Here is a 26,539-nt window from a genome sequence, read left to right as displayed (position 1 = left end):
CCAAAATTGTGCTGATGTAAAGTTGACATAATAAATGTTATTTATTAACCATTTTGTGACATTACTCCGATTTAAGGGCACAAAAACTACCGTGTATACTCTAAGCTGAGATTTTCAGCCCCTTTTCTTTTGGGCTGAAAGACTCACCCCCTTCTGGCTCCTCTCTGCAGCCCCCTGCTTGTTCCATGTTCTCGGTCCCCTGCTCTCTTCCTGCTTCAGCGGTCATGTAGTACTGCTCATTAAACTCATGAATATGCGCCTATTCATGAGTTTAATGAGCGGTACCACGTGACCGCTGAAGGCAGGAAGGGAGACAGTGTGAGAACGGAGCTGCAGAGATTGCACCAGGACGGGTAAAGTATAGGCTATATTCACCTGTCCCCGCTCCATCGCTGCTTGCTGCTGTCTGATGTGTCCTCTGTCAGTGACATTCAGCCAGCAGAGGGCGCTGTGATGTGGTTAGTGCGTGCTGTGCCCGCTGTTGCCTGAACGTCACTGACAGATGACGTGGCAGATAATGGTGAGCAGCGATGGACGCAGGACAGGTGAATGTCTCAGGTGCCGGTTCCTGAGCCAGCAGCGACGGAGAGGTGTCATATTTTTTTTTTTTTTTTACTTGCAGCGGCAGCATATGGGGGCATAATATATGGAGCAGCATATGGGGGCATAATCTATGGAGCATCTTATGGGGGCAAAACCTCTACCTCTAGGGAGCATCTTAAGGGGCCATTATTAACCTGTGTGCAGCATTATATTGGGTGTGTTTTGTATGGAACATCTTATGGGGCCATCATGAACTGTATGGAGCATTATAATGGGCTCCTGATTCAATATGGCTATTCAAAAACATTTATCTTACTGATGTCTCAATTAATTTTACTTTTATTGGTATATATTTTTATTTTTGAAATTTACCAGTAGCTGTTGCATTTTCCACCCTAGGCTTATACTCGAGTCAATAAGTTTTCCCAGTTTTTTGTGGCAAAATTAGGGGGGCTGTCTTATACTAGAGTATATACGGTAAGTTTGAAACCGCCAGTTTTTGCCAAATTTCAGTATTTTTCATAAACACACCTCTTTTATGAAATTTTACCACTAACGTGACGTACAGTGTCGCGAAAAAACAATCTCGGAATCAGTGTGATTTGTTGAAGCATTACAGAGTTAGAACCTCATAAAGTGACAGTGGTCGTAATTGTAAAAATTGGCTCTGTCACTAAGGGGATAAAGCATTGCAACATTTCTCTGTCATACCCATGGCACACCTAGCAATTTGTATAAAATGTCTTGCACAAATGTAGTAGATGCCTCAACCTCGCACCCACACTAGTTCACAGCTTAGTTTTATACTTTTTTTTTTTCTTTAACCATGTAGTCTGTGAATAGAACACTTTCTGATAACATTGAGCAGCTGACAGTCTAAAATCCACCCTGCTGCAGCCGTTCCGGTGTCTAACTGCTCTTTGTATCCATTTACAGTGCATTGCGCCATAAACCGTCAAGCCTATTTTGCCGAGAGACTTTATAAGGCCATGAAAGGGGCAGGTACCAAAGACTCTACATTGATCAGGGTCGTCGTAACCCGCAGCGAGGTATGTATCTGATTTCATAAGAACATCTATGCAGTTATCATTCCACAAAGATGGTGTTAATTAGTTGACAGACTGCAAAGAATTGGAACTGCATTGTACATATAACACCCCCCCCCCAAACAAATATCTGTTTGTAATGATGGCAATAAAACATGCAGGCAGCACTCCAAAAACTTATAGGAAAAAGTGGACTTTAATAGCTCATATGGTGTGGCAGCGTTTTGGCTGGGACCAGTCTTTCTCATAGATATATAGAATTATGCGGAATATTTGTTTTGTATGATGCTACAAATGGCAAATTTTGTAAGATCTTAAAAGATCAACTGCACAATCTTTTCTTTAAACTATGGTTTCATTATTTAAAATAGGGTAATAACTTGCTGTGTAGTAATACTACAGCTATACTGTGCCATTGTATACTTGTGGGTACAATTAAAGGGTTGTTCCCAAAATCAAAAAGTGGATTTATAATAATGTACAGAGTCACTAATTTGTGCCGATATAACTCAGTTTTAAATCTGCCCCATAATTACTGTATTATACAGACTATAACGCACCCCAAATTTTGTGGAGGAATGTAGGAACAAATGTTTTTAATAACATGGTGGTGCGTGTTACAGTCAGATTTTGCGGTAGCTTACCAGGGAGGCAGCGGCTGTGGAGTGTTGTCACAGGAGGCAGAGTTATTGCTGCTGCAGGAAGCTGGCAGCGGTAGGAGTGGGGCGATGTGGAGAGCTCTCTTCTGTAAAATGTCGGCGTCCCCGCATCTCCCATCCATTTCCCTGCAGTGGACCTCAGGAAAATGGCTGCCGGAGTCAGCACATGCACAGATTGAGATGTCTGCACCAAAAGCTCGGCTCCCAAGACCTCAATTGCGCATGTGCCTTGTCCGGCGTCTACTGCATTGAAAAGCATGGAAAGTGCGGGGGCTCCGGGCTTTCACAAAATGTCGGCGGAGTCCCTGCACAGCCAACCACACCACCTTCTACCAGCCTGGGGTCCACAATCTCCTGCCTCTGCCGCCTCCAGCTTCCTACAGCAGCAACCCTGCCGCAGCTCAGCGATCCCTCAGGTAATCTACCGTAAAAACCGGATTAGAAGATGCACCACCATTTAAAAAAAAAAAAAAAAAATACAATTTTCCTATGCCCCTCCTTAGAATTTGGGGTGCATCTTATAATCTGCAGAATGCAGTATCCTGTGTAAACTGACCTCTTTCAGGTACGCAGAGTGTTATTTGCAGATTTTTCCCACAGAATTGCATTCGTAGGTAAAAATCTGCTTTCATAGCTATATGTGCAATGTAAATGCATGTAAACCACACATCTGTATCAAAGCTTAGTGAAAGCCAAGAAGTATCAAAAACAACTTGAAACCTGCCACACCAAAAAGACAAACCACAGCATGAAAAACTCAAAACCACATGTGGTTTTTAGAGTGGGATTTCTATACAAGTTACCTAATAGGTGCCGAAAATCTGCACTATCAAATACTCATCATGGAAACGCAGCCTAAGGCTATGTGCACACGTAGCGTTTTAAAACGCTCACTAAAAATCGTGGTGAAATCGTGCGGAAAAAAACACGCGATTTCTGGGAAGGAGTCCGGTTTTTAGTGAGCGTTTTAAAAGTGATTGACAGGTTGGTCACACTCGTCAAACATAGTGTTTGACAAGTGTGACCAGGTTTTTACTATTGAGGCCGCCTATGCGGCATCAATAGTAAAAGATAGGATGTTAAAATGCTAAAAAAAAGATAAAAAATCGGGGTATATTTACCTTCCGGTGTCCCGCGCTGCCATCCCGGGCCTCAGCGTTCCCAGTAATGCCTTGCGAGACCTGTGATGACGTAGTCTCGCGTTGCTATAGCGATCTCGCGAGACCACGTCATTACAGGGCCTTGCCGTAAGGCATTACTGGGAACGCTAGGCCGGGAATGCAGCGCGGGACATCGGAAGGTAAATATACCCCGATTTTTTAGTTTTTATTCTTTTTTTTTTTTTTTACAGGGGTATGGTACCCAGGGCCTGGAGGACAGTCTCCTCTCCTCCACACCGTGGGTACCATCCGCACATGAGACGCTTAACTTCCCGCATGGTGGGCATAGCCACATGCGGGAAGTAAGCGATTTCTCATGCATTCCTATGGGTGCGGAATCGCGGCAATTCTTTGCGATTCCGCACAAAAGAATGAGCATGCTGCGATTTTTTTCCGCGATGCGATTCCGCCGCGGAAAAAAGCGCAGCATTAGCACAGCATGTGCGGAATACCATAGGAATGCATGGGGGGCGTTCTGTACACGATTTTTAAGCGTTTTCGCACCGAAAATCGCGGCAAAAACGCTTAAAAATCGCTACGTGTGCACATAGCCTAAATGCTTTGAACAGCCCCACAAATGGGCTGGAAGGAAACCACAATGTATGTCTGTGTCATTAAGCAGTAGTTTGAAATGTAACAAAAAATAATTAATTTTCCTATAATAGATTAACCCCTTGCAGGCTCACACACCCAGTACTGTATACTTATGGGTGACATTATGCATTTTGCATCAGGGTGTAATGTTTCTCTTTCTTGCATCCTCCATATCCTTGCTGCTGCTTGGTTTGGGTGACAATTATTTGCATTACAATATTACAGCTGGTCTAGAATCTTACTGTTCTAAATCTTTGTCTTTTCAGATTGATCTTGTGCAGATAAAACAAGCTTTTGTACAAATGTACCAAAAGAGCCTTGCTTCCATGATCGCAGGTGATACCAGTGGAGACTACAGAAAGATGCTGCTTGCCATTACTGGTCAATAGTGCCCATCCTGTCACTGCAGTGTGCTGGCGATTATGGGTTTATATGTTTAATAATGTTTCTGAAGGTGTCTGTACAGGAGGTGGGTAGTAGGTGATCATGTTGTATGGTGTCTTATTACCCATCAAACATTTATAAAACCACTTTTCCTGGGAATCTCAGCCATGTCCATTACCAGGAAATTGGACACATTTTAGGCATTTCTAGTATTTGTTCCTTTTGAGAAATATATTACTCTGTACTTTTAAAACAAGAATGTTATCGTGTATTCCCATACTCTGCATAGTTCATATAAAATCTGCATATTGCACGAATAAATGTTTATTCCTAATTGTTTTCTACCTACCCATGCCTTTGCTTTGTACTCACTTCTGGTAATATCCATCATGTCAACTCAGTATAAGCAATAGCTCAGTCTGTGTTCTCTCTTTATGAACTATATTCACCATTCTTTGCTCTCAACAGCTCTAGAAGGACCAAAAACTTGTATAGTCATGTTTCTGCCTTCCAAAAAAAGTGCCATGTGGAAATAGGCAGAAGATTACACTACAAGTCTTTCATTTTTCACTTCATAGTGACGTTTTAAGTTTTCATGGACAAATTGACTTGATTGGATTATTTTGATCCAGATGGGACAAGTTTGTTTTTATTTGATATTTTAAAAAAAACAAAAAAGTACATGTGAACAGCACCATAAAACACATACACATTATAGTCTAGCCTTTAAAAAAAACATCTAGGTGTGTGGAAGGGGCTTTATGATGAGTGCAAGTGCTCTTTACTCATGTTTGCCTAGGGTGCTCGGGTATGCACCAATTATCACGGGTGCTTAATGACATGTTTGAGTCCCTGTAGGCACATGTTTATGGCTGTTAGAGTCCCTGCGACCGCATGTTTTGCGGCTGTCTAACTTGTCACTCTAGTACCTAAGGCAAATTCGAGTAACGTGCACTTGCGCTCGTCACTAATTAAAAGCCCCTTCCACACACCCAAATTTTTTATTTTTTTTTTATCTCTGGGAAAGAACTCACTTCTATCAAAGTGTATAGAAAGTCTTTCTTATTAGAGGATTCTTACCTTTCTTCCTGAAAGTAACCCTGAAATTGCTGTCTGTATGTGGACAATAAGGACTCTCCTCCAGTAAAGCAAAAAAATTTGGTATACTTTTTTCAGATGGAGAGCATTGCTTTAACTCCTTACTAACATTTGCCGTACATGTACTGTGCACGTCGGTAACAGGTGTATGGGGTGGGCTCATGAGGTGAGCTCACCCCATACCCAGCAGGTAATGGTGTGTGTTACAGCCAGGACCACCATCTGACAATTGAAAGTGGCGCAAAGCCAATTGTTAGCTTGTTTAACCTCTTAACACCTCCCCATCTTTGGTGCGTGCTCCGGCGCTAAGCCTGCACCTTTTCCAGCACATCTGATCAGCCATCATGTGCCCCTAACAGCCACGGGTGGAATTGCGTTCCACCTGTGGCTGTTAGCCTGTTTAAATGCTGCTGTCAGACTCCGACAGCGGCATTTAACATGGCCTCACTGGAAGCGTATCACTAACCCGCCCATCGTCGCCTATATCACGACTATGAGTTGCCGATGGGTTGGCATGACAACCTGCGGTCTGTAGGAGACAACTCTGGTGGTCATTGCCAAATTGACCGGCGCTCATAGCAGATGAGCATTTTTTGTTACTCAGAGCAGGGCTGCAACCCAACTGATCACAGCGTCAAGACTCCTAAGGAGACTATTGCAGCAAGTAAAAAGTAGAAGAAAAGTTTAAAAAAAAAAATAAAACATCTAAAAGTTCCCCCCTTTTCCCCATTCAAAATTTAAATCCTTAAAATATTACACATTTGGTATCGCCAGGTTCAGAACCGATCTATCAAAATATAAAGAATTAATCTGATCTGTAAAGGGTGTAATGAGAAAATCATAACGCCAGAATGAAAGTTTTTTTTGTTGCTGCAACATTGCAATAAAGGGCGATCAAAACATCGTATCTATATATTTTTTTTCCACCACTTAAATTAAAAAAAGAACTTTTACATGTTTGGTTTCTATGAACTCGTAATGACCTGGAGAATCATAATGGCAGGTCAGTTTCAGCATTTGGTGAACATGGTAAAAAACAATTGTGGAATTTCACTTTCACAATTTCACTGCACTTAATTTTTTTTTTCCGGTTTACAGTCCACGATATGATATCGTAAAAGCAATGGCGTCGTTCAAAAGTATGACTCGTCCAGCAAAATACAAGCCCTCACATGGCAATATTGACTGAAAAATATCAAGGTTATGACTCTGGAAAGAAGGGTACAAAAAAAAAAGGAAATGGAAATACCCCTGGTCCTTAAGAGGTTAATTGCCACTTTCAAACTCTGACAGTGGCATTAACAATGTGCTGGCAAATGGTGGGGGGAGCTTATTCAATGCAACCATTAAGTAACTGCTGGTTGCTATAACAGCAGGGTGTTTGTGGAAGACCTCCATACTTGTCATTCTGGAACTCCATTGAAACCCTGCTTGTGGCTGGACTCGAAAAGAGACTGATTTTCACTACATGCAGCAATGCTGTGGTATTGCTGCATATAGAACAAGCGATCAGGTGAGCGCAGGTTCAAGTCCCCCCCCCCCCCCCCCCCCCCCCAAGGGGACTAACAAGTGCAGTGAAGCTTTTTTTTTTTTTTTTTTTTTTTTAATTAAAATATGAAAAAAATGTTCAAATGACTGTCCAAATAGTATAATAAAGTAGTATTGCTATGATGAAGTCTGATCTATCAAAATATAAAAATTATTACCTATTGGGTTAAACACTACAAATAAGAACGCCAAAGTTAGGTGTTTTTTTTTTCCACTGCAAAACCACAAATGCTGTAACAAGCGATCACATGTATCCTAAAATGATAAATGTCTCACCCTGCAAAACGTAAGTCATCATACCGCTCCAGTGACTGAAAAATTAAAACATTATGGGTAGGGCTGTGGAGTCTGTGTCCATTTTGTTGGAGTTGGTAGAAAATGGACAAACTTCTAAAATATATACTATATTGGGTATAAGTAGTACAAATGCAGGATGTGCTCTGAATGTTTTCATAAGAATTTGGGAAAGTTATGAATTTTTTTAATCAGATCATTTTTATTAGGAAATTACACAATGTTTTTAAAAAGATGAGTAGAACACAGATTTTCATGGTATCTATAATAATAAATGCCCTAACCAGCTTCCGGTTGTAACAACTTCCGTCCAGTTGTAACCGGTGACGTCACCACACACGCACACATATTAACCCTCAACACACACTCCTCTCACCTCCACTCATGTCCACTCACTCTTTCACTCCACATACGTTCCTTTCTCTCACTCAGTTTCTCATACTCACACCGTCATCGTCGCTGCCCCGACATCTTCCTCCGCCGCCGCCGCGATCCAGGATCCAGACGTTCTCCAGGCCGCCATCTTGGATGTCGTGAAATCCCGCGAGATTCAAGATGGCGTCGCCGCAACAATATGTCGCTGGCGTGGACGACATCGGGATCCAAAAAGATGGCGTCGGCGAAATCTCGCGAGATTATGCCGACGCCATTTTGGATCCCGATGTCGCCCATGCCAGCGACATGTTGTTGCGGCGACACCATCTTGAATATCGCGGGACTTCACGACATCCAAGATGGCGTCCCGCAAGAATGTCGCTGGCGTGGGCGACATCGGGATCCAAAATGGCGTCGGCGTAATCTCGCGAGATTTCGCCGACGCCACCTTTTTGGATCCCGATGTCGTCCACGCCAGCGACATGTTGTTGCGGCGACGCTATCTTGAATATCGCGGGATTTCACGAAATCCAAGATGGCGTCCCGCAAGAACATGTCGGCGGCCTGGAGAACGTCTGGATCCTGGATCGCGGCGGCGGAGGAAGATGTCGGGGCAGCGACGATGACGGTGTGAGTATGAGAAACGGAGTGAGAGAAAGGAACGTATGTGGAGTGAAAGAGTGAGTGGAGGTGAAAGGTGAGAGGAGTGTGTGTTGAGGCGGTGTGGTGTGTTGAGGGTTAACATGGCAAGAGGTGTTAACGACGTCCGCCGACGCCATCTTGCATTCGTGAAGTTGCGTCATTTACCTCACGCCGACTTGCTGTGCGGACGCTTGGCATTGCCTGTACCACCATAACTACTGCTGCCTTGGTCCTATGCCTGTTTACTGCCGGTGTCTAATTACAGGACCAATTTGCCTATACCGCCATAACTACTGCCTTTGTCCTCTGCCGGTGTCTAATTACAGGGCCAATTTGCCTCTACCGCCATAACTACTGCTGTCTTTGTCCTCTGCCGGTGTCTAATTACAGGGCCAATTTGCCTCTACAGCCATAACTACTGCTGCCTTGCTCCTCTGCCGGTGTCTAATTACAGGGCCAATTTGCCTCTACCGCCATAACTACTGCTGCCTTGCTCCTCTGCCGGTGTCTAACTACAGGGCCAATTTGCCACTACCACTTCATAACTACTGCTGGGCAATTACAGGGTCAATTAGTATCTGTTTACTCTACAATACTCCAGGACGCCTTCTTCACTGCCAGATAACTGCCAAATAGACTCCTTTACCTGTGCCAACATGAGTCATTACAAAAAGTATGCCAATGCCAGTGAAAGGAAAGCAGCTTTAGCACTACGACAAAAACAATGCCGTGCTAATGAGACTCCTGAGGAAAAACACCATCGCCTTGAGAAAATTAAGGCTTATAAACGCCGTCGCCTCACACACGAATCCCCTAACTCTAAATCCATAAGATTGGCTGAAGAAGCCTCTGCACGCCGTCACCGCCGACAACAGACGGCCTCTTCCTCATCATTATTATTAGACTCACAACAGGATGCTTCCACATCAGCATGTGGAACAATTTACTGCTACACTTCATCCCATATGCCGTTCACTGACATAACTAATCAGCAATCTGTTTCTGAACACTGAGGAGGCGGCGCCAAATACGAAATGACTGATGGATGCGAGGTGTCTGTCAGAGGGGGAAAGACCTGCCCCCGTCAAAATTCAGGTATTTTTGAACAATTTTAAAAACGATTATTTCAGCGGTGGAAGGGACGCTAAGTGAAAGAGCCACCTTGACAGAATGCAGCATTAGTGCTGCACAAGGTGGCTCTTTTACTTAAGTCACCTGGAGGGGGTGACAGGTTCCCTTTAAACTTCTAACTCCACTTTCTATCTGTCATGGTCGGAGACTAGAATTATGAAGCCCAGCTCAGCTGGAATAACATATCAAGGTTTACTTATATGCATATGAAATCATGGTGACATCAGAGAATCGTCGGCATGCATGACATGCCGATTCTGGTAGCACCCGCACGCACCAGAAGCAAGTAGATGCTGCATGTGGTTTTGTTTTTTTCCCTCTCTCTGATATCACCATGATTTTGGATGCACTCCTGTAAAACTTGACGTTTTATTCTTTCAGAGCTGGACCCCACTTCAGAGTTCTGTTTGTTGGATGTCCATGGCAGTGGATATGTTCTGGGCTCCAGAGGATTTTTTACTCCATTGGTGAGCTGGCTTACGGTATATTCCCTCTTTGAGAGCAGAAATAAATTTCTTGTTTGGATGTTGAAACCTTACAGACAAGTTACAGAAATATAAATAATTGAATCCAAGTATAGGAAAGGTCGCACTCGACAGGATAAAATCTAGCTCCTTTTATTGACACATATTTACATGTCAGGTCAGAGTGGTGTGGCAAGAGTGTTCACAAGCTGACAACGGCCGTTTCGTGCTGTTCAAGCGCTTCCACATTGTCAGCTTGTGAACACTCTTGCCACACCACTCTGACCTGACATGTAAATATGTGTCAATAAAGGAGCTATATTTTATCCTGTCGAGTGCGACCTTTCCTATACTTGGATTCAATGATTTGATCGCTGCGCGGTCAAGCACCCAGGAGCATTGGATGACAGCTTGCTGCCAGACGCATACCATCAGCTGATATATGGTAATAGCGGTGCCGTCCGCAGTTTCTATTCATTTTCTTTCTGTGTTGGATTAATTCTGGACTGAGCAAGCTTGATTACACACTGGTGGTTACGAGTTGTCGGCTTGAGACAAGGTCTCACTATGTCAGTGGGCATGGAGGCAGAAGCAGTGTCGGTTGGAAAGAGCCTACAGGCAGGTCGAGAAAATGTGGATAATTTTTTTAAAGAGTGTGAAACATAAAGGACCCGTGGAAGCGCTTGAACAGCGCGAAACGGCCGTTGTCAGCTTGTGAACACTCTTGCCACACCACTCTGACCTGACATGTAAATATGTGTCAATAAAGGAGTGATGTAGCACTTACTGGGCTGCTTGTGCAGTTTTATTTGAAAACTTATCTGCTGCAATCTAGCAGTTCTCTAATGCTGAGCTCTGTATAACCCCACCCCCACCACTGATAGGCAGCTTCCTGCCTATGCACAGTGTACACAGAAAGCTGCCAATCGGTGGTGGGGTTAATCTGCTGATTAAACAGTGATTTTACACTACACTAACCTTTTTGGAATCAGGGCCTCTGCCCCTACATTATACTGTTCTCAGATTAGGTGGAAAATAGGGATTTTTGTGTACTCACCGTAAAATCCTTTTCTCTGAGCCAATCACTGGGGGACACAGAGACAGTGGGTGTTATGCTGCTGGCCACTAGGAGGACACTAAGTAAACCAGAAAAAGTTAGCTCCTCCCCTGCAGTATACACCCTCTCGCTGGCTGAGATTTCTCCAGTTCAGTGAAAAAAGCAGGAGCATAAACAGTCAACAATAACCATAACTAAGTCAAAGCCTAAGAATGCTACAGTGAGCCAATAGGCTAAACGGTGGGTGCTGTGTCCCCCAATGATTCTCCTACGCCTCATTGGGGGACACAGAGTGGAATGTCCTAAAGCAGTCCCTAGGTGGGGAGCATACATCTGCCAATACCCCATGTACCACTGAGTCAACACAGAGGTATTGCCGATTGCAGGCTGCGCTGCGTCTGCCGAGAGCTGCATCCGCAGAGGCCTGAGAATGAATTTGGTAATGTCCTGTAAAAGTATGCAGACTGGACAAGTCGCAGCCTTGTAGACCTGTTGTGCAGACTTGCGGAAGGGAGCCGTCCGCGAGATGTACCGTCTCAGAGCCCTAACCACATCCAGGGTGTGGAGGGCCTTTTCAATACGATGGAACGGCGCCGGACAAAAGGAAGGCAAAAACAATTTCTTCGTTGAGATGGAAAGAGGAGAGGACCTTGGGCAGAAAGGACAGGGACGTCCTGAGAACTACCTTGTACTGATGAAAATTCAGGAACGGAGAACGGCAGGACAGGATTGCCAATTCCGAAACTCGTCCGATTGACGCGATTGCCACTAGAAAGACCACCTTCCAAGAGAGGACGTCAGTGACACGTCCTGCAGCAGTTCGAAAAGATCCTCCTGTAAGGCCCCGAGAACCAGGTTAAGGTCCCATGATACCAATGGCCTTCTATAAGGAGGCGCCACGTGGGAAACTCCCTGAAAGAACGTCTTGACCTGAAGTTTGGTGGCAATTTTGTGTTGGAAAAAACACCGACAAGGCCGAAATTTGGCCCTTGAGCGAGCTAAGCGTGAGGCCTGATTTTAATCCAGATTGAAAGAATTCCAACATGGCTGGAAAGGAAACACCAGAGGTGAACGACCATGATCCTTGCACCACGAAAAGAAGGTTTTCCAGGTGCGGAGATAAATGTGCCTGGACACAGGCTTCCTAGCACTAAACATGGTGGAAATCACGTGAGAGAACCCAGCCTGTGCTAAAATACAGGTTTCAACGGCCACGCCGTTAAAGACAGGGCCCCGGAGTTCTGGTGGTAAATCGGGCCCTGTGAGAGTAGATCCATGCGATCTGGAGGTCACCAGGGAACATCGCCGACTTGTATTAGTTCTGCATACTATGCTCAGCGCAGCTAATCTGGTGCGACTAGGATCACTGGTACCCCCTCCCTCTGCTCTGATCTTCTTGATGACCCTCGGAAGCAAGGGAAGAGAGGGAAAGATGTACGGGAGCTGGAATCGGTGCCATGGCCGAACTAGGGCGTCCGCTCCGATGGCGCATGGATCGCGCGATCGGGTAATGAACTGAGGCACCTTGTTTAGTCTTGAGGCCATGAGATCCACATCCGGAGACTCCCAACGATGACAAATCTGCTGAAAGACTTCCGGATGAAGAGACCACTCTCCAGCAGCAAGGCCTTGGCGACTGAGAAAATCTGCCGCCCAATTTTCTACGCCCAGGAGGTGGATTGCTGAGATGGGTGAATGGTTGGTCTTGGCCCAATGGAGGATGTGACTCACTTCATGCATGGCCATCCTGCTCCGGGTACCACCCTGGCGGTTGATATATGCTACAGCTGTGGTGTTGTTGGATTGGATCCTCATGGAGTGACCTGCGAGGAGATGGTGGAAACTCCGTAGAGCTAATCTGATCGCTGTATCATAAAATGTTGATCGGGAGACGGGACTCTCTGGTCGACCAACGACCCTGTGCCGTGTGGTGACGAAAGACCGCACCCCAGCCGAGAAGTCTTGCGTCGGTGGTTACTACTAACCATCTTATTGGGAGAAAAGACCTCCCTTGATTCAGGGAGGACCTCAGATCCGATGGTACAGGGAGAACGTGTTCTTGTCCCAAGCTAACAGCCACGCATGTTGTAAGGGACGGAGATGGAACTGTGCAAATGGAACTGCTTCCATCGCAGCCACCATCTTTCCGAGAACTCTCATGCTGAAGCAAATGGATTGAGAAACTGGTTGGGAAAGAGCCCGCGCTGCCTGTTGTAAGGCTTGGGTCTTTTCTGGAGGGAGAATGACCAAACCGCAGGCAGTGTCCAAGTTTATTCCTAAGGCCGGGATCACACATGCGAGGAATACGGCAGAGTCTCGCATGTGAATACCTGGCACTGCCGCTGGCACTCAGGAGCGGAGTGTGCGGCTCCATGTATTGCTATACGGCCACACGCTCTGCTCCTGCCTGCCGGCGGCAGTGCCGGGTATTAACATGCAAGACTCGGCCGTATTCCTCGCATGTGTGATCCCAGCCTAAAAAGGAAATCTGCCGGTTTCGGGAAAGACTTTTCGAAGTTTATCTTCCACCACAGGCGCGAAAGTGTATTTACTGTTGTAAATACGGATTCCTCGCAGGCTGGAAGGGACGGACCCTTGATGAGTAAGTCATCCAGATACGGTAACACCACTACTTCCCAAGAGTGGAGAATGGCCATGACAGCCACCATGATCTTGGTAAAAGACCCTGGGGGCGGTGGCGAGTCCGAAGGGCAAGGCAACGAACTGGAAGAGTTCCTCGTGAATTGCTAAACGCAGGAACTACTGGAGGGACGGGCAGATTGGAATGTGAAGGTAAGCGTCCTTGATGTGGATGGTAGGAACTTTCCTTTTTCCATGGAAACGACAACTGATCGGAGGGATTCCATTCGGAATTGCCATACCCTGACAAACTGATTTAACAGTTTGAGACCCAGAATGGGTCGCATCGTCCCGTCCTTCTTTGGAACCACAAAAAGGTTTGAATAAAATCCTCTGAACCCTTCGTGATGAGGGACCGGAATGATGACTCCGTCCCTTAGCAGAGCCTGAACAGCCCGAAGGGAGGCTCTTGTCTTTTTCTTGGGGGGGAGAAGAAGATTCTATCTTGCATCCGGAGGACCCCAGCTCCCTGACCCACTTGTCGTGAACGACCGCGAGCCAGGTGTGGCTGAAGGAAAGCAGGCGACCGCCTACTTTGTCGGTGTCCGCCAGATACCGCAACAAATCATTGGATAGATCTATGAGATCTGGCTCCCCTAGATCCAGAAGCCCTTTGCCTGGGTTTCCAAGAGCGGTCTGTATGAGACCTGGGAGCATCTGTCTCCGTGCGGGGACCGATCTGATCCGGAAGAGAAGGTAGAGGAGGACCAACCAGAAATGTTGCGAAAAGATCGAAAACGCGTCGGCTGTTGGTTGCGAAATGGCCGAACAGCCTTTTGTTGAGGAAAGAATTTAGTTTTTCCCCCGGTAGCATCAGAAAAGAGCTGGTCCAGTTTCTCTCCAAAAGGACGAGCCATTTGAAAAGGGAGAGAAGTCAACGATCTTTTAGATGTGGCATCCGCCCGCCAGTCGCAGAGCCATAGGGCTCTTCTAACGGAGATTGCATTAGCAGCAGTTTGAGCAGCGCAATTGGCGGCATCTAAAGAAGAGTCTACTACAAATTCGGCTGCGTGAATTATCTGCCTGGCGACAGTGGTTGCCTCCAGAGGAGGGAAGTAATCAAGGCTTCTGCCCAAGCAGACATTGCCTTAGTGACCCAAATTGCCGCGAAAGATGGAAGCGCTGTTCCTGAAGCTTCAAACAAGTGAACGGGCAAGATCGTCAATTTGACGATCGGAGGAGTTTCTGACTGAGGAACCCTCAGAAACCGATTTAGAAGCAAGATTCAGGAGGGTCCACCGGAGGCGACTGTAACCAATCCGTCATTAGGTATCAAAAGGGTATTTAGCCCGAGTACCATTTATGTGGCCGATCCCTATGTTTGTGGACGGCAGGTAAATAACCTGCGCACACGCTTGGTTTTCTTAAATGAGATAGCGTGTGCTGGAGCGGGAATATTTTCCTCATGCAACTTCAGAATCCTGTTGACTGATTCTATAAGAGAATCAAGCGACTCTTGATCAGTTGGGGGATTCTGAGGGGCTGATGAGTCAGATTCGAATTCAGAGTCGTGCTCGCTGTGAACCTCAGGAAATAGTGAGACAGGAGGTGCTAATGCTGAGGCGCAAACGTGACTAGGGGATGCGTCAAGGGTCCGCTTTCCAGAGACCTGACCATCCCTTAGCGAGAATAGCCCCTGCTGGTGGTTCTGACTTAAAGAGTCCTGCTGGAGGGAGAATATAGCCTGGGTCAGAGACTACACCGACCGTGACAGGGATGCAGCCCACTTAGGGGTACTAAACGCAGGAGGCCCGTCAGCAGCGCAGCAAGGGGAATTGGAGCGCAGGTCGGGGCGCAGTCCGTGTGTAACGGATTAGTCTGTGCACTGGTAAGGCAGACTTGCAAATGGTACACACGGTATAAAAACGCAGTGTACTTAACCACCCGTTTAGCCTCCTGAGATTGAGGCATAGCGCTCCTGAAAGGGTTCACGTCAGAGTTTGTCTGCAGCTGCAGGGAATGTGCCGGGAAGGGTTTAAGCTTTAATCTGAGGGCAGATGCAGCTTACCCACGGTGCTGTGTCTCCCCGGGAGGAAAAAAAAAAAAAAAATGGTGGCCCTGTGGTGTCGCCAGGTATTCGGCTGTCCAGAGCAGGCCTAGCGCTCCTGAAGGGGTTGACGGCCGCTGAGGTAAAAGACATGGCCCCCGAGATTAGAATTGCGAGTCTTGTAAGAGGTGAGAGGCACAAAGAGGAGGGGTCGGCGACATTAGCGCGGGCGGCGCTATTCAAATTGCGGCCTAGTAGGCCGGAAATGCTGGGGATTAAATTTTTGGCCTACCCAAGGTAGGCGCCGGGGGCGGGAACGGGGTGGCGCTAGTGGGCAGCGCCATTCAAATTGCGGCCTAGTAGGCCTGAAAGGCCGGGGACTAAATTTCTGGACTGCCCGGGCGCCGAGAGCGGCTGCGATGGGGCGCCAGTGCACCGCCGCTGATGCCAAGTCAGCGCTTCTCCCGGGGGCAAGGACCCGACCCCTTACCTCCACTCCTGTGCTCAGGCAAGTCACACTGTCTGCGTTCTTCCAGCTGCAGGGTCTCATCCTCCGGGCGATGTAGCAGAGCTGGAGGTCTTAAAGGGGTATTGCTCAATCGACCCACCCTGTGGTAGGGAGATGGAGAGCTCTGGGGCTGATTCAGGGCATCGGAAGAGCGCTGCTCAAGTCCTTCTCCATGTCGTCCCTAGCCCTCATATCCGTGGAGACCATAAGGGAACCATCGTCAGAGGACTCAGCCCTGTTGTGAGTTCATTTTCCCCTTCACCATTGAGGTCTGATGAACTCACTCTGCTGGTGAAGGAAGGTAGTAAGGCTGATTACGAAGCACCTGAGCAGAATGATGATGACTGGGTGACTGGAATTGCTGACTGGATATAAGGCAGCCGATGCCCTTCTGCCTTGCGGGTGATTTCTCTGAGGGATTCTAGGAGACCAGTCTGATTCCTGCTCCTCAAAAGCTAAGTTTTCTGCTCTGCTTTTTGCATTTGTGTTTTGGTTTTGTTTTGCCTTGTTTTTCTGGATTTCTGCCTTCCCCTGCTGGGTGAGCTGAATTCCTTTTTGCTCTGTCTTCAGAAAATACCTGAGTACTGATATAGTCTTTTTGAAGCCTAGCGTCTTCAGGGCTTTTTTCCCCTATCAGTCTGTTGGCTCTTGTTTTGAGAGGGTTTTGGCGGATTGCAGACAGCAGCTTTTCTATTCTGTCCTATTTAGTTAGCTTGGGCCCCATCATTTCCTCAGCCTATCTTTCTATCTGTGTGAGTGTTTTTTCATCTTGCTTCACAGTCATTATATGTTGGGGGCTGCCTATTGCTTTGGGGCCTGCTCTGGGGCAGTTTAGATTTCCCTTTCTGTCTTTAGGCTATGTAGTTCTCCGGCTGTGATCGAGGGGTCTAGGGCACCGTAGGAACCCCCCACGGCTACTGCTAGTTGTTGTTAGGTTCAGGGGTCTGCAATCCGATAGCTGCCAACTTCTCTGGTTTTCTGGACTTAGCTAGTATTTCTGTTTTTGCCTCCTACGGTGACTCATTCATAACACAGCCCCATTCGTCGCAGGAAAGTATACAGGGAGGTATACTCCATGTGCTTGCCTGTTATTGGTTCGGGGGAGAGCGGGCCGTAGAAAGGAACCGTCGCCCCCTTCACTCCGTTAATTAAAAAATAAAAATTTACAGAAAATTCAAAAATAAAATAAAACCGGTGGGGTCTGAAACCAGACCCAAGTGCCTCCTATAGACACTAAGCAAGAACTGGAGAAATCTCAGCTAGCGAGAGGGTGTATACTGCAGGGGAGGAGCTAACTTTTTTTCTGGTTTACTTTGTGTCCTCCTAGTGGCCAGCAGCATAACACCCACTGTCTCTGTGTCCCCCAATGAGGCGTAGGAGAAAACATGGTGACAGATTCTCTTTAAAGTGGGCTTCATTTCTGCTCAATGTCAAACGAGACTCTAGCTCAGGGGTGGGGAACCTTTTTTCTGCCAAGGGCCATTTGGAATTCTATAATAGTGTTGGGGGCCGTATAAAATTATTAATAATGATGAACGAGTATCCTGGGCCGTTTTCTTCTCACTGGCGTCTCGCTTTCGCCGACGAGCGACGCATGGATGCAGGCGGAAGTTGTCATCATCGCTGTGTGTGACAGGTAAGTAACGACCGCCGAGCATCGCTGGTGAGATCTGCCCGTTTGGCAACTCACTAGCGACCATTTAGCGATGCACCAGCGATCCTGACCGGGTCGTATCTTTGTCGGGATCGCTGGTGCATCGCTAAATGTAACGGGATAATAAGGCTTCTGACAGATCACTGATCCCTCAGTGACCTGGCTCCTAGTTTACATAATGTTTATTATATATACATTTTTAAAAAATCCACTTCTGCAGGCAGGCAGCAGCTGCGCCTGCACTGCAGCATGGTGGCGTCTGCGGGATTAGTGAGGAGGCGGATTTATTCTTCAGGTCAGGGCGAGTACAGTGATACTAGATTTATATAGGTTTTGATTTGGTTTTGTTACAATCACACTAAAAATAATTTTTCATTAAAGTTTTTCATCACCATATACTGAGAGCTTTACCCCTCTTATTTTTTTGCGAACAGAGCTCTATGAGGGATTATTTTTTGTCCGACAAGTTGAGGATTTGTTTGGTACATAAAAAAATATAAAGTTATTGTTTTTTATTCAGCATTTTCAGATCCAGAATGAAGGAAAACCAGCAATTCATGTATTGTTTTTATATATTTTTTTGCACATTTGCATTTATACCACTTTTGGAATGTTCATTTGTATTTTTTTTTTCTTTTTAACATGTGACGGATTACTTTTTTTGTGTATGATAAAAAAGCGACATTTCTTGCAATTTTTTTATGCTTTTCATTGTACAGAACAAACAACATGACGGTTTTATAGTTCGGTTTTGTCCCAAATGCGGCAATACCAATTACGGTATGTATCGTTTGCTTTGTGGGTTTTTTTTTTTTACACTTAACTTTTACTTTTTAATTTTGCCCCACTGTGGGACCTGAACAATTTTTACTTTTAAATCGCTTACCTCATGCATTGCAGTACTCGTGTACTGCAGCAACTGCAACCTGTGAGTGTCTTAGGCTAGCTTCAGACTAGCGTTTTGGCCCACAGCGCACGGCCGCCGCTAAGCCCCGCCCCCTCCGGTCATCTCCTAGTGTCGCACATCGCTGCATGCGATCTGCACACCCTATCTTTAGCATAGGGTGCACAGACCGCGCGCTAGTAGGATTTTGAGTGCGCTGCGCCCTTTTGACGGTGCTCAGAGGGCATCAAAATGCAACATGGTGCATTCGGCGCACCGTCAAAAGGGCGCAGCGCACGCAAAATCCTACTAGCGCACGGTCGGCGCACCCTATGCTAAAGATAGGGTGTGCAGATCGCACGCAGCGATGTGCGACACTAGGAAGAGATGACCGGAGGGGGCGCAGCAGGGGGTGGCCATGCGCTGCAGGCCAAAACGCTAGTCTGAAGCTAGCCTTAGTGACTCAGCCTGTTAGACCATGCATACAGGAGAAAAAGAAAATGCCCAGAGGTCACAGCTGCAGCCTAGCCCAGTCTCTTGTCGCAAGTACTTGTTTGTATTAGCAGGAAGGGCAGTGGGCATTGGAGTTCTGAGCACGGTCACAAGACAAATTTCACCTCCTGAGAACACGCAAAGCCAGGCTGCAACTTGAAATTTTCAGCTGAATCTTCAGCTAGGCGTATACCACAGAACTTACTTGCGGGTGTTTGATTTTTCCTTCTGTGACATGGCTGTGTTTTTGATTTGTGAGTGATAGAAGAGAAAAAGCAAATGACCACAAAAGAAGGGCTGTGGCATGTGCCCAATTGACGAGAACATTTGTATTTTGTAGATCGGGCGCAGAACTTTGGAACAGAGGGGCACAAAGGAAAAACTTTCAGAATCAGTGGAGCACCAACAATCGTAGGAGGCACTCTATTTCCATTAATGCATCTAGTGAAAAGTCTGCTTTAAGACCATTGTACTGCTCTGAGGCACAACAGTCAAAAAGTGCAGGAAAGTATGCATCATATCAACTCAAGGGGCACGGTGTAGAGAACTGTGAAGGATACTGAGCAATGGCAGATTGGATTGGTGTTTGGCAGTTTTTATTCAGACATTAAAGTAGTTGCAAATGTTGTAACTAGAAAAAAACACTGTGCCATTCAGTAGAAACGCCATGCTTTGGCTACTTTCACATTAGCATTTTTTAGCGCTGCGCTTCGTGAGCAATAGAAATGCATGGAAATAACGCATCATGCATTTTGCATGCGTTTGCTTTTTTTTAGGCACATGTGTTATAACCAGTTTCTTAGGCGCATGTGTTTTAACTAGTTTCTAGCCATGTTAACTCTTAAAGCGCATGTTATTTTAAACTCAGGCGTGCGCATGTCCATGCGCACGCCTGCGTTCCCATAGACTGTAATGTGATTTTTTTTTTTGCCGCATTCCGTGCGCAAGCATGCATTTTTTTGACACAGGTTGGTCGGACCAAAAATGCAACAGGTTGCGTCCGGCACGCCTAGGCGCACACTACAAAAAAAAAACATTGCACGCATTTGTATGCGTTTTCGTGCACAACGCTAGACCATGCGCCCCCATGTTAAACATGGGGGCGCATGGACGCGCCCGATGCGCTGCGCTAAAAAGCGCCACTTTGAAACCAGCCTAATGTTTTTTGGAGGAACCTTATTACTTAAATTAGAGAACAATTACCCAATATTATATATGAGTAGCCCAAAGCACACCAAGCCCCTACCTATGCAATAAACAAGATGGCACTGTTTAGCTTATCTCTGGACTCTTAGACATTGCAAAGTAACATGTTTTTACAATAAACTTTAAAAAAAAAAAAAAATTTCCAGAATAAATCGAAAAAGGGATAGGTCTTTAAGGCTGAAGGAGGCAGATCTGTACTTAAGGAGTAAAATACTGATATGTGTATATATCGAGCAGAGTATTCACATGTATAGGGAATCAGAAGAGATCTGTTCGTTCAGCTTTAGAAGTTAAAATCTTTACATCAGTTACATTTTGGCTCAGTTGGTTTCCATTTTGGGGAAGAGAGGATGTACAGACAACTGCAGATACAGACATAGTTATAAGACTCATAAAAGGGTCTGCAAGAAAAAAAAAATTGGTTCTACATTTATTAACATAGCACAAGGTGACGTGGGATAGTTCTCCAATATGCGGAGCTGATGAGTTGAGCCAAATCTATTGACATAAAAATTGTGCATTTAAATCACAATTTTGACAAAAAAATGAGGTTATTAATCAATTAGCAGCAAACTTCCCCGTTTCCCATCCATTTTGAATACTGGTCATGATTACATTTACACCATATATTTAGGGTTCAGTCAGCTGTACAACTCTTGAACATGGAATATTATCAGGTATAATTCTCACCAGTGTCACACACTTCGCTCCCAAAACACCTACACAAATTAGTTTCTACCCACCTCTCAGCAACTCCTCGGATCTGGCCGTGCCAGCTCAAATCCTCCTTTCGCTGTGTTATTCTGGCAGTTGTTAACCAGGACCTGCACCAGGGTAGAGGGAAACAAAACTGCAGCCGCCCCCATTTCTCTAGGGGTGGGACACAAGTTTATCTTCTGACACGTTATGCAACATCGGTTTGGGGTATTGGAGGAGTTCCCAGCTCAGGGTATACCCGATTCCACACACTTACTTGTGCTTTAAGTACTTTTATTACATGTTTAGAGCTGGTACTGGTCTCTTTCTCAAATTAAACTACATACAAGGGTCAACAGGAATGGGGGGTATTTACATTTAAAGGGCGCCAATACTTGCTGGGATGTGTCCTAGTCCATTCTGCATGCATTAATCCTGCTAAACTGCAAAGAAGAAACTCCAAAACATAACTTTACACGCTAAACGCTACTTCCTTGTCTCTTTCCCTTTCTTGTGGAACATTCCTTTCCCAAACCCAACACCCCTCAAATACCATTTATGCCACCGACAGCAGTGACCTGGCCACCAGTCTATCAATGGCTGTGCTCCCTAGTAAGGACCACAACACTCCGCAAGTCTTGTCTGTACTGACAAACAGCAAGAATCATTTATTGTTAAATACATTTCATTTTATTTGGGAGAACATCATACATTATCGCCTGCAAATAGGTTGCATATTGTAGAGGAAGAAGTTTGGCAGTATAGAAGAAACATACATTTTATCATAGAGGGCTTACACATCTACAGGTTTTCGATGGAGAATTATACTGAGTTCGGTCATTTTCGCTGCATGGTAATGTAGCAATTAACAGTTTTTCCTTTTAGGTCATTAGGGAAATTGATTTAAATTTTTTTTTTTTAATTCTAGATTCTTATATTAAAGAGCAAAAGGGCAGGAACATACAAAAATTGACACACTGTTCAGAGCAGCGGCCCATGCACAAAATGTATCGTGTGCTACAGTTTTATAAAACTCTTAGATAATTCAGAACATGCATAAAATTTCAACCTGGATGAGGAATATGTACAATTTGTAAAGCATGGAGATGAGAGGGTGAGGGCTGGAGGAGGGGCAGGTAACCTTAATGGAGTCATGTTTTCAAGTGATGTCGCAAAGATGCAAAGGGAAAATGTCAAAATATATACCAAAAATACAATGGAAATCAGTACATTTCATTTGTGGAACAAAGTAGTAAAATTGTTGGAGTTTAAACTTAGCAGTCCAGCAAATACCAAAAGAAATGAACATGCAGTCTTGGATTTACAGTCACGGCCGGACAGAGCAACTTCCTTACGTTCGGCAAAGGCTCCGCAAAGTCTCTGCAGAAATAAGTGGAGTCAGCGCTCTGCAGCTACGCAGTCATGTGATCAGCCATAGAAGAAACTTTAATACTCACAATAAACTAAAAAGTATCCATAACATCTATGTAACCTATAGATGCAGTTCCTGTACATCATAGGTTTATATATTAAATATCTGCAAAAAAGAAAACATGCATACACAAAATACAATGCCAAGCTTTACAGACTTGATATGAATCAAAATTTACTTTAACAGAATGTACATTGCTCAATTAAAAGTACCCTAGAATTAAATTTATTTTTTTTTATTTTTTATCCTTTTTGAAAATCTTTGTCTTTTATACTTTAAAGGGCTGAGAAGTAGAAAAAAAAATTTTTTTTCACAAAGTTTGGGCGCAAAATATTGAAATTAAATATCTGTTTGATCTGCGTTCAAGTAATAAATGTTCCTATGTAGAAATCTTCCGTAATCCTTTAAACTAAAAAATACAGTGAATATATAATACATAATCAGCGACATTTAATTAATACACCTGAGGTCAGCACGCCAGGAGAGCCAACGGGGATTTTGGCATTGCGCTTTGTAGGTTTGCAAAGTGCGTCTTGCAGCCTCGGTATACGTAAGACAAGTCTAATCTTTTAAAGACATTTAATAAACAAATGTCTTAAATAAATAGAGGATTTCAAGGGATGTACTTCAATTCTGATTAAAAAAAGAGCGCGCGAAAAAAAAAAAATTATTCTAGCTAGTGAACAAAAAAAAACAAAAAAACATTTCCATTTGTAAACTTAAGTGTCGACAATGATAAGCGTGAGATGCTACACTAGATGTGCTTTCATGAAAAACAGCCCAATGCTTTCCCGTGATTCAGAGACCAACAGGCAGGTTGTGGACTTGCCCATGTAGGATGCCAGCTCTTTACAGATTACACATGGGAATCTGCTGCGGTTTCCAGGCCGTTCAGCTGTCTCTTAGGTCTTCTAGTGTTCCATGGCTATTGAAGCTGTTCTATCACAAAGCAGGAATCTAGGACTTCTCAGGCAAGGTGTGAGAGTAAACCTGGACACGGAGCAGTCACTGGGCGTTGTTGTTACCAGTCCCGTTATTTTCCTTGGCATTTGTATTTACTGAATTAATACCGTCTTGCTGCCTGGCATCTTTCCTGGGAGGCATCCGCTCGTTGATCCTGTCCAATCCCTTTGCTTCTTCAAAGCTGCAGATTTTGTGTTGCGGAGAGAATCCTCGTATTGCTTAAAATACAAATAGGGAATGTTAGATCAGGTTTATTGCCGTGCGACTTAACGAGTGCTCCGTTTTTTCAGCTAAGTGTTACAGTTCCATGCTTCAGCAAATACTGTTACTAGAATGTGCTGTAAACTCCTCTTATACATCACCTCAATAGTGTTCGTAAGCAGGACGCGAGTCCATTACAATGATTAAAAAGAACATATATATCTGTAGTGTATTCTAGCATACGCTATAGGTCATAAAACCAGGGTTTGGGAAATATTTCCTTTTTGTCTGTCATGCTCTATATGTTGTGGATTTTTGCAGCAGTGGAGTCCACCCATTACAATACATAGGGTATATTCGGCCTCCAAACTTGCAAGTATTGAAAGTACTGTGCGTATTCAAGCTGGCTTTACAGTACTGTATAAGCTGCATATCTTGGTAAAATGTCTGAAAGGACAGTAAACCCTAAACAGTTGATATATATTATCACTCATTGATCTTCAAGTGATCTTTTTGGGATGATCTCAGAAGTAGAAAGTAACTATAATTGGGGGTTACGATTCTGTTGGGAATAGTAAAGTATTACCATTAGTGATATGCGAGTAGCATCGTTAGTCGGGTTTTCCCGAGCATGCTCGGGTGGTCTCAGAGTATTTTGGCGTGCTCGGAGATTTAGTTTTCGTTATTGTCAGCTGCATGATTTGCGACTTGCAGACAGGCTGAATACATGTGGGGATTCTCTAACAAACAGGCATTCCATACATGTATTCAGCCTGTCTAGCAGCCACAAATCATGCAGCTGAGGCGATGAAAACTAAATCTCCGAGCGCGCCAAAATACTCAGAGATCACCCGAGCAACGAGTATACTTGCTCATCACTAATTACCATACGTGCAGCATAAAAACCTGGTAAAAGTAAAAATATACGGTACCCAAAGGGGTAGGCTGAAATTTTTTAAAAAATGGCATCCTTTAAAAACCATCAATGTAACTGCTGCAGCCCATGACTGGCCCCAGTAGCCACATGCTGAACATGGAAGCATCGCCAATGACTGGCTACAAAGGTCATGTATATGAAGTATTTTGCTGCGAGGCCACAGAGGATTACTGGAGCAGCCGCACATTTAACAGATTCATAATAGTTATCTTATACCATCTTCATGACAACTTTAAGGCTTAAGATCTCTTGTAAGTTTTTTTTTTTTAATGCACTACCTGAAAGGAACCCTGTATATACACAATACACGATAATAATGCTGTATATTTGTGTACGACCCACAAAAATACTGTGGCATAGAAATGACTGTCCACAAGCAATAAATATCTCTCTAATGTTACATCTGAAACCTTGTGATTAGTTCACAACAGTAGTTGCTTCCACTAGGCTAAAATGGAAGGGTTACAAAACAGAGCAATAATACCTTGCACCACCAGAACAACTGTACAATCACATAAAAGAGGGGTATACCACGATAATTAGGATGTCGGGTCATGCATACGGTAATTAAACTTCAAGAGAAGAAATGGATCTAGAAATATTAGATCTTTCCTTCTACCACACAACACAGAACACAAATACACACAAAAAAAGTTCTAGTGAAGTGTAAAGGATAAAAAAAAAAAAAAAAAAAAAAAGGAAAACAGATCCAATTTACACTTTAGAATCATGCCACAAGGAGAGGAAATAAAACACAGCTAATTAATCTGGGGGTACAGAAAATAAGGACGGATCAGTAAAAAGATCCATCTCTGGTTGTGCAAGTTAAAATTGGGTCAGAACTACATAAAACATTTGACTCCCCAACCCAAAGAAATCTCTGCCGGTAGCAGAGACACTAAGCATACCTTTATCAGCCTCAATTGCCTCAACTGTGGCTGTACAGAAGTGAGCAGATGCATGCAAAATGAATGAAAAAAGATGAAAAGTGTAAAATCGATAACAAAAAAAGGCAATGACCAATTCTATAGTTATAAAGCCAAAAGTATGGTTCATACAAATATATTCACTCTCGGACAAAGCAGATGCATTTCAAAAAGCAAGTTGGTTAGATTTGCAATGCTCAATTTGATAGCAAAAATGAAAAAGGAAAATGCACATTACATAATACATTATGCGAAAGGAATGAGTATTTAGTAATGTCTATGGTATGTTTAAACAAAAGGGAACAATCTAAAGTTAGGAAAAACAAACAAAAAAATCTTTATTCGTTGCGGTAAAAAAACAGGAGAAGGTAACTTCTTTTGGGAATGATACCAGAGGCTCCTACAACCCAAAGACCCAAGGTCTCCTGTATCTGTAATATTAGGGTGATCTACCCGTGAGCAGCCAAATAGCAAGTCAGTCCTGAACCTATGGCCTGGCCCTTAGAATACCAATTGGTATTCCCCCCTACCAATCAGATATTGTTGGTCTTTAGGACAGACCATCAATATCTGATTGGTAGTGGCGATACAACCGTCACCCCATCAATCAGCTGTTAGCGGCCAGAAGATCTCGGATGTTGCTGGAACACAACAGCTCCGTCAAAACTATAGCACCTGTGGCTGGGAACTACAGAGTCCACCACTATTCACTTGAATACAGGGTGGATCTGCAGTACCCAGCCACTACTGAAATGACAGAGCTGCAGTGGTCTGGTAAGCATAGGAGACCTTCCCGCCGGTGCCGGTAATGGCTGGATAGGTAGGGATGCCGTGTATCAGACCCTCACCAATCACATACTGTAAATATATGATAGCTGTATCAAAAGACAACAGGTTAAATTCAATTTGCTTCTATAAAAGTGGGAGCTGGTAACATACCGTAACTACATGTAATCCTGACCCCAAGTCACACAGGTAATAGCACTATGGAATATAGAGAAAGGAAAGGTCTAGTATGC

General features: G+C 44.5%; 2 protein-coding genes across 11 annotated transcripts in view; one reads left to right on the top strand and one right to left on the bottom strand.

The window, feature by feature from the left end:
• ANXA7 (annexin A7) overlaps positions 1 to 4,734 on the top strand; it is a 91,357-nt gene extending 86,623 nt beyond the window's left edge. For all 3 annotated transcript variants that reach the window (XM_073585869.1, XM_073585870.1, XM_073585868.1), the window contains 2 exons: positions 1,480 to 1,592; positions 4,269 to 4,734. In XM_073585869.1, the coding sequence (XP_073441970.1) occupies positions 1,480 to 1,592; positions 4,269 to 4,391 (236 nt within the window). In that variant the 3' untranslated portion in view covers positions 4,392 to 4,734. The remainder of the gene's footprint in view (positions 1 to 1,479; positions 1,593 to 4,268) is intronic.
• Positions 4,735 to 21,728: 16,994 nt separating this feature from the next.
• Positions 21,729 to 26,539, bottom strand: part of LOC141098241 (serine/threonine-protein phosphatase 2B catalytic subunit beta isoform) — a 119,491-nt gene continuing 114,680 nt past the window's right edge. For 5 of the 8 annotated variants that reach the window (XM_073585859.1, XM_073585864.1, XM_073585860.1 and 2 more), the window contains 2 exons: positions 25,503 to 25,532; positions 21,729 to 23,674 (listed from right to left, as the gene is read on the bottom strand). In XM_073585859.1, coding sequence (XP_073441960.1) covers positions 23,499 to 23,674; positions 25,503 to 25,532 — 206 coding nt within the window. In that variant the 3' untranslated portion in view covers positions 21,729 to 23,498. The remainder of the gene's footprint in view (positions 23,675 to 25,502; positions 25,533 to 26,539) is intronic. The other 3 variants (XM_073585863.1, XM_073585865.1, XM_073585866.1) reach the window with 1 other exon arrangement.

Source organism: Dendrobates tinctorius, unplaced genomic scaffold (assembly GCF_039654945.1).
Source record: "Dendrobates tinctorius isolate UK_male_01 unplaced genomic scaffold, ASM3965494v1 ptg000089l, whole genome shotgun sequence".
Lineage (NCBI taxonomy): Eukaryota > Metazoa > Chordata > Amphibia > Anura > Dendrobatidae > Dendrobates > Dendrobates tinctorius.
Note: the sequence above shows the minus strand (reverse complement) of the source record. Positions and strands in the feature narration are given on the sequence as shown.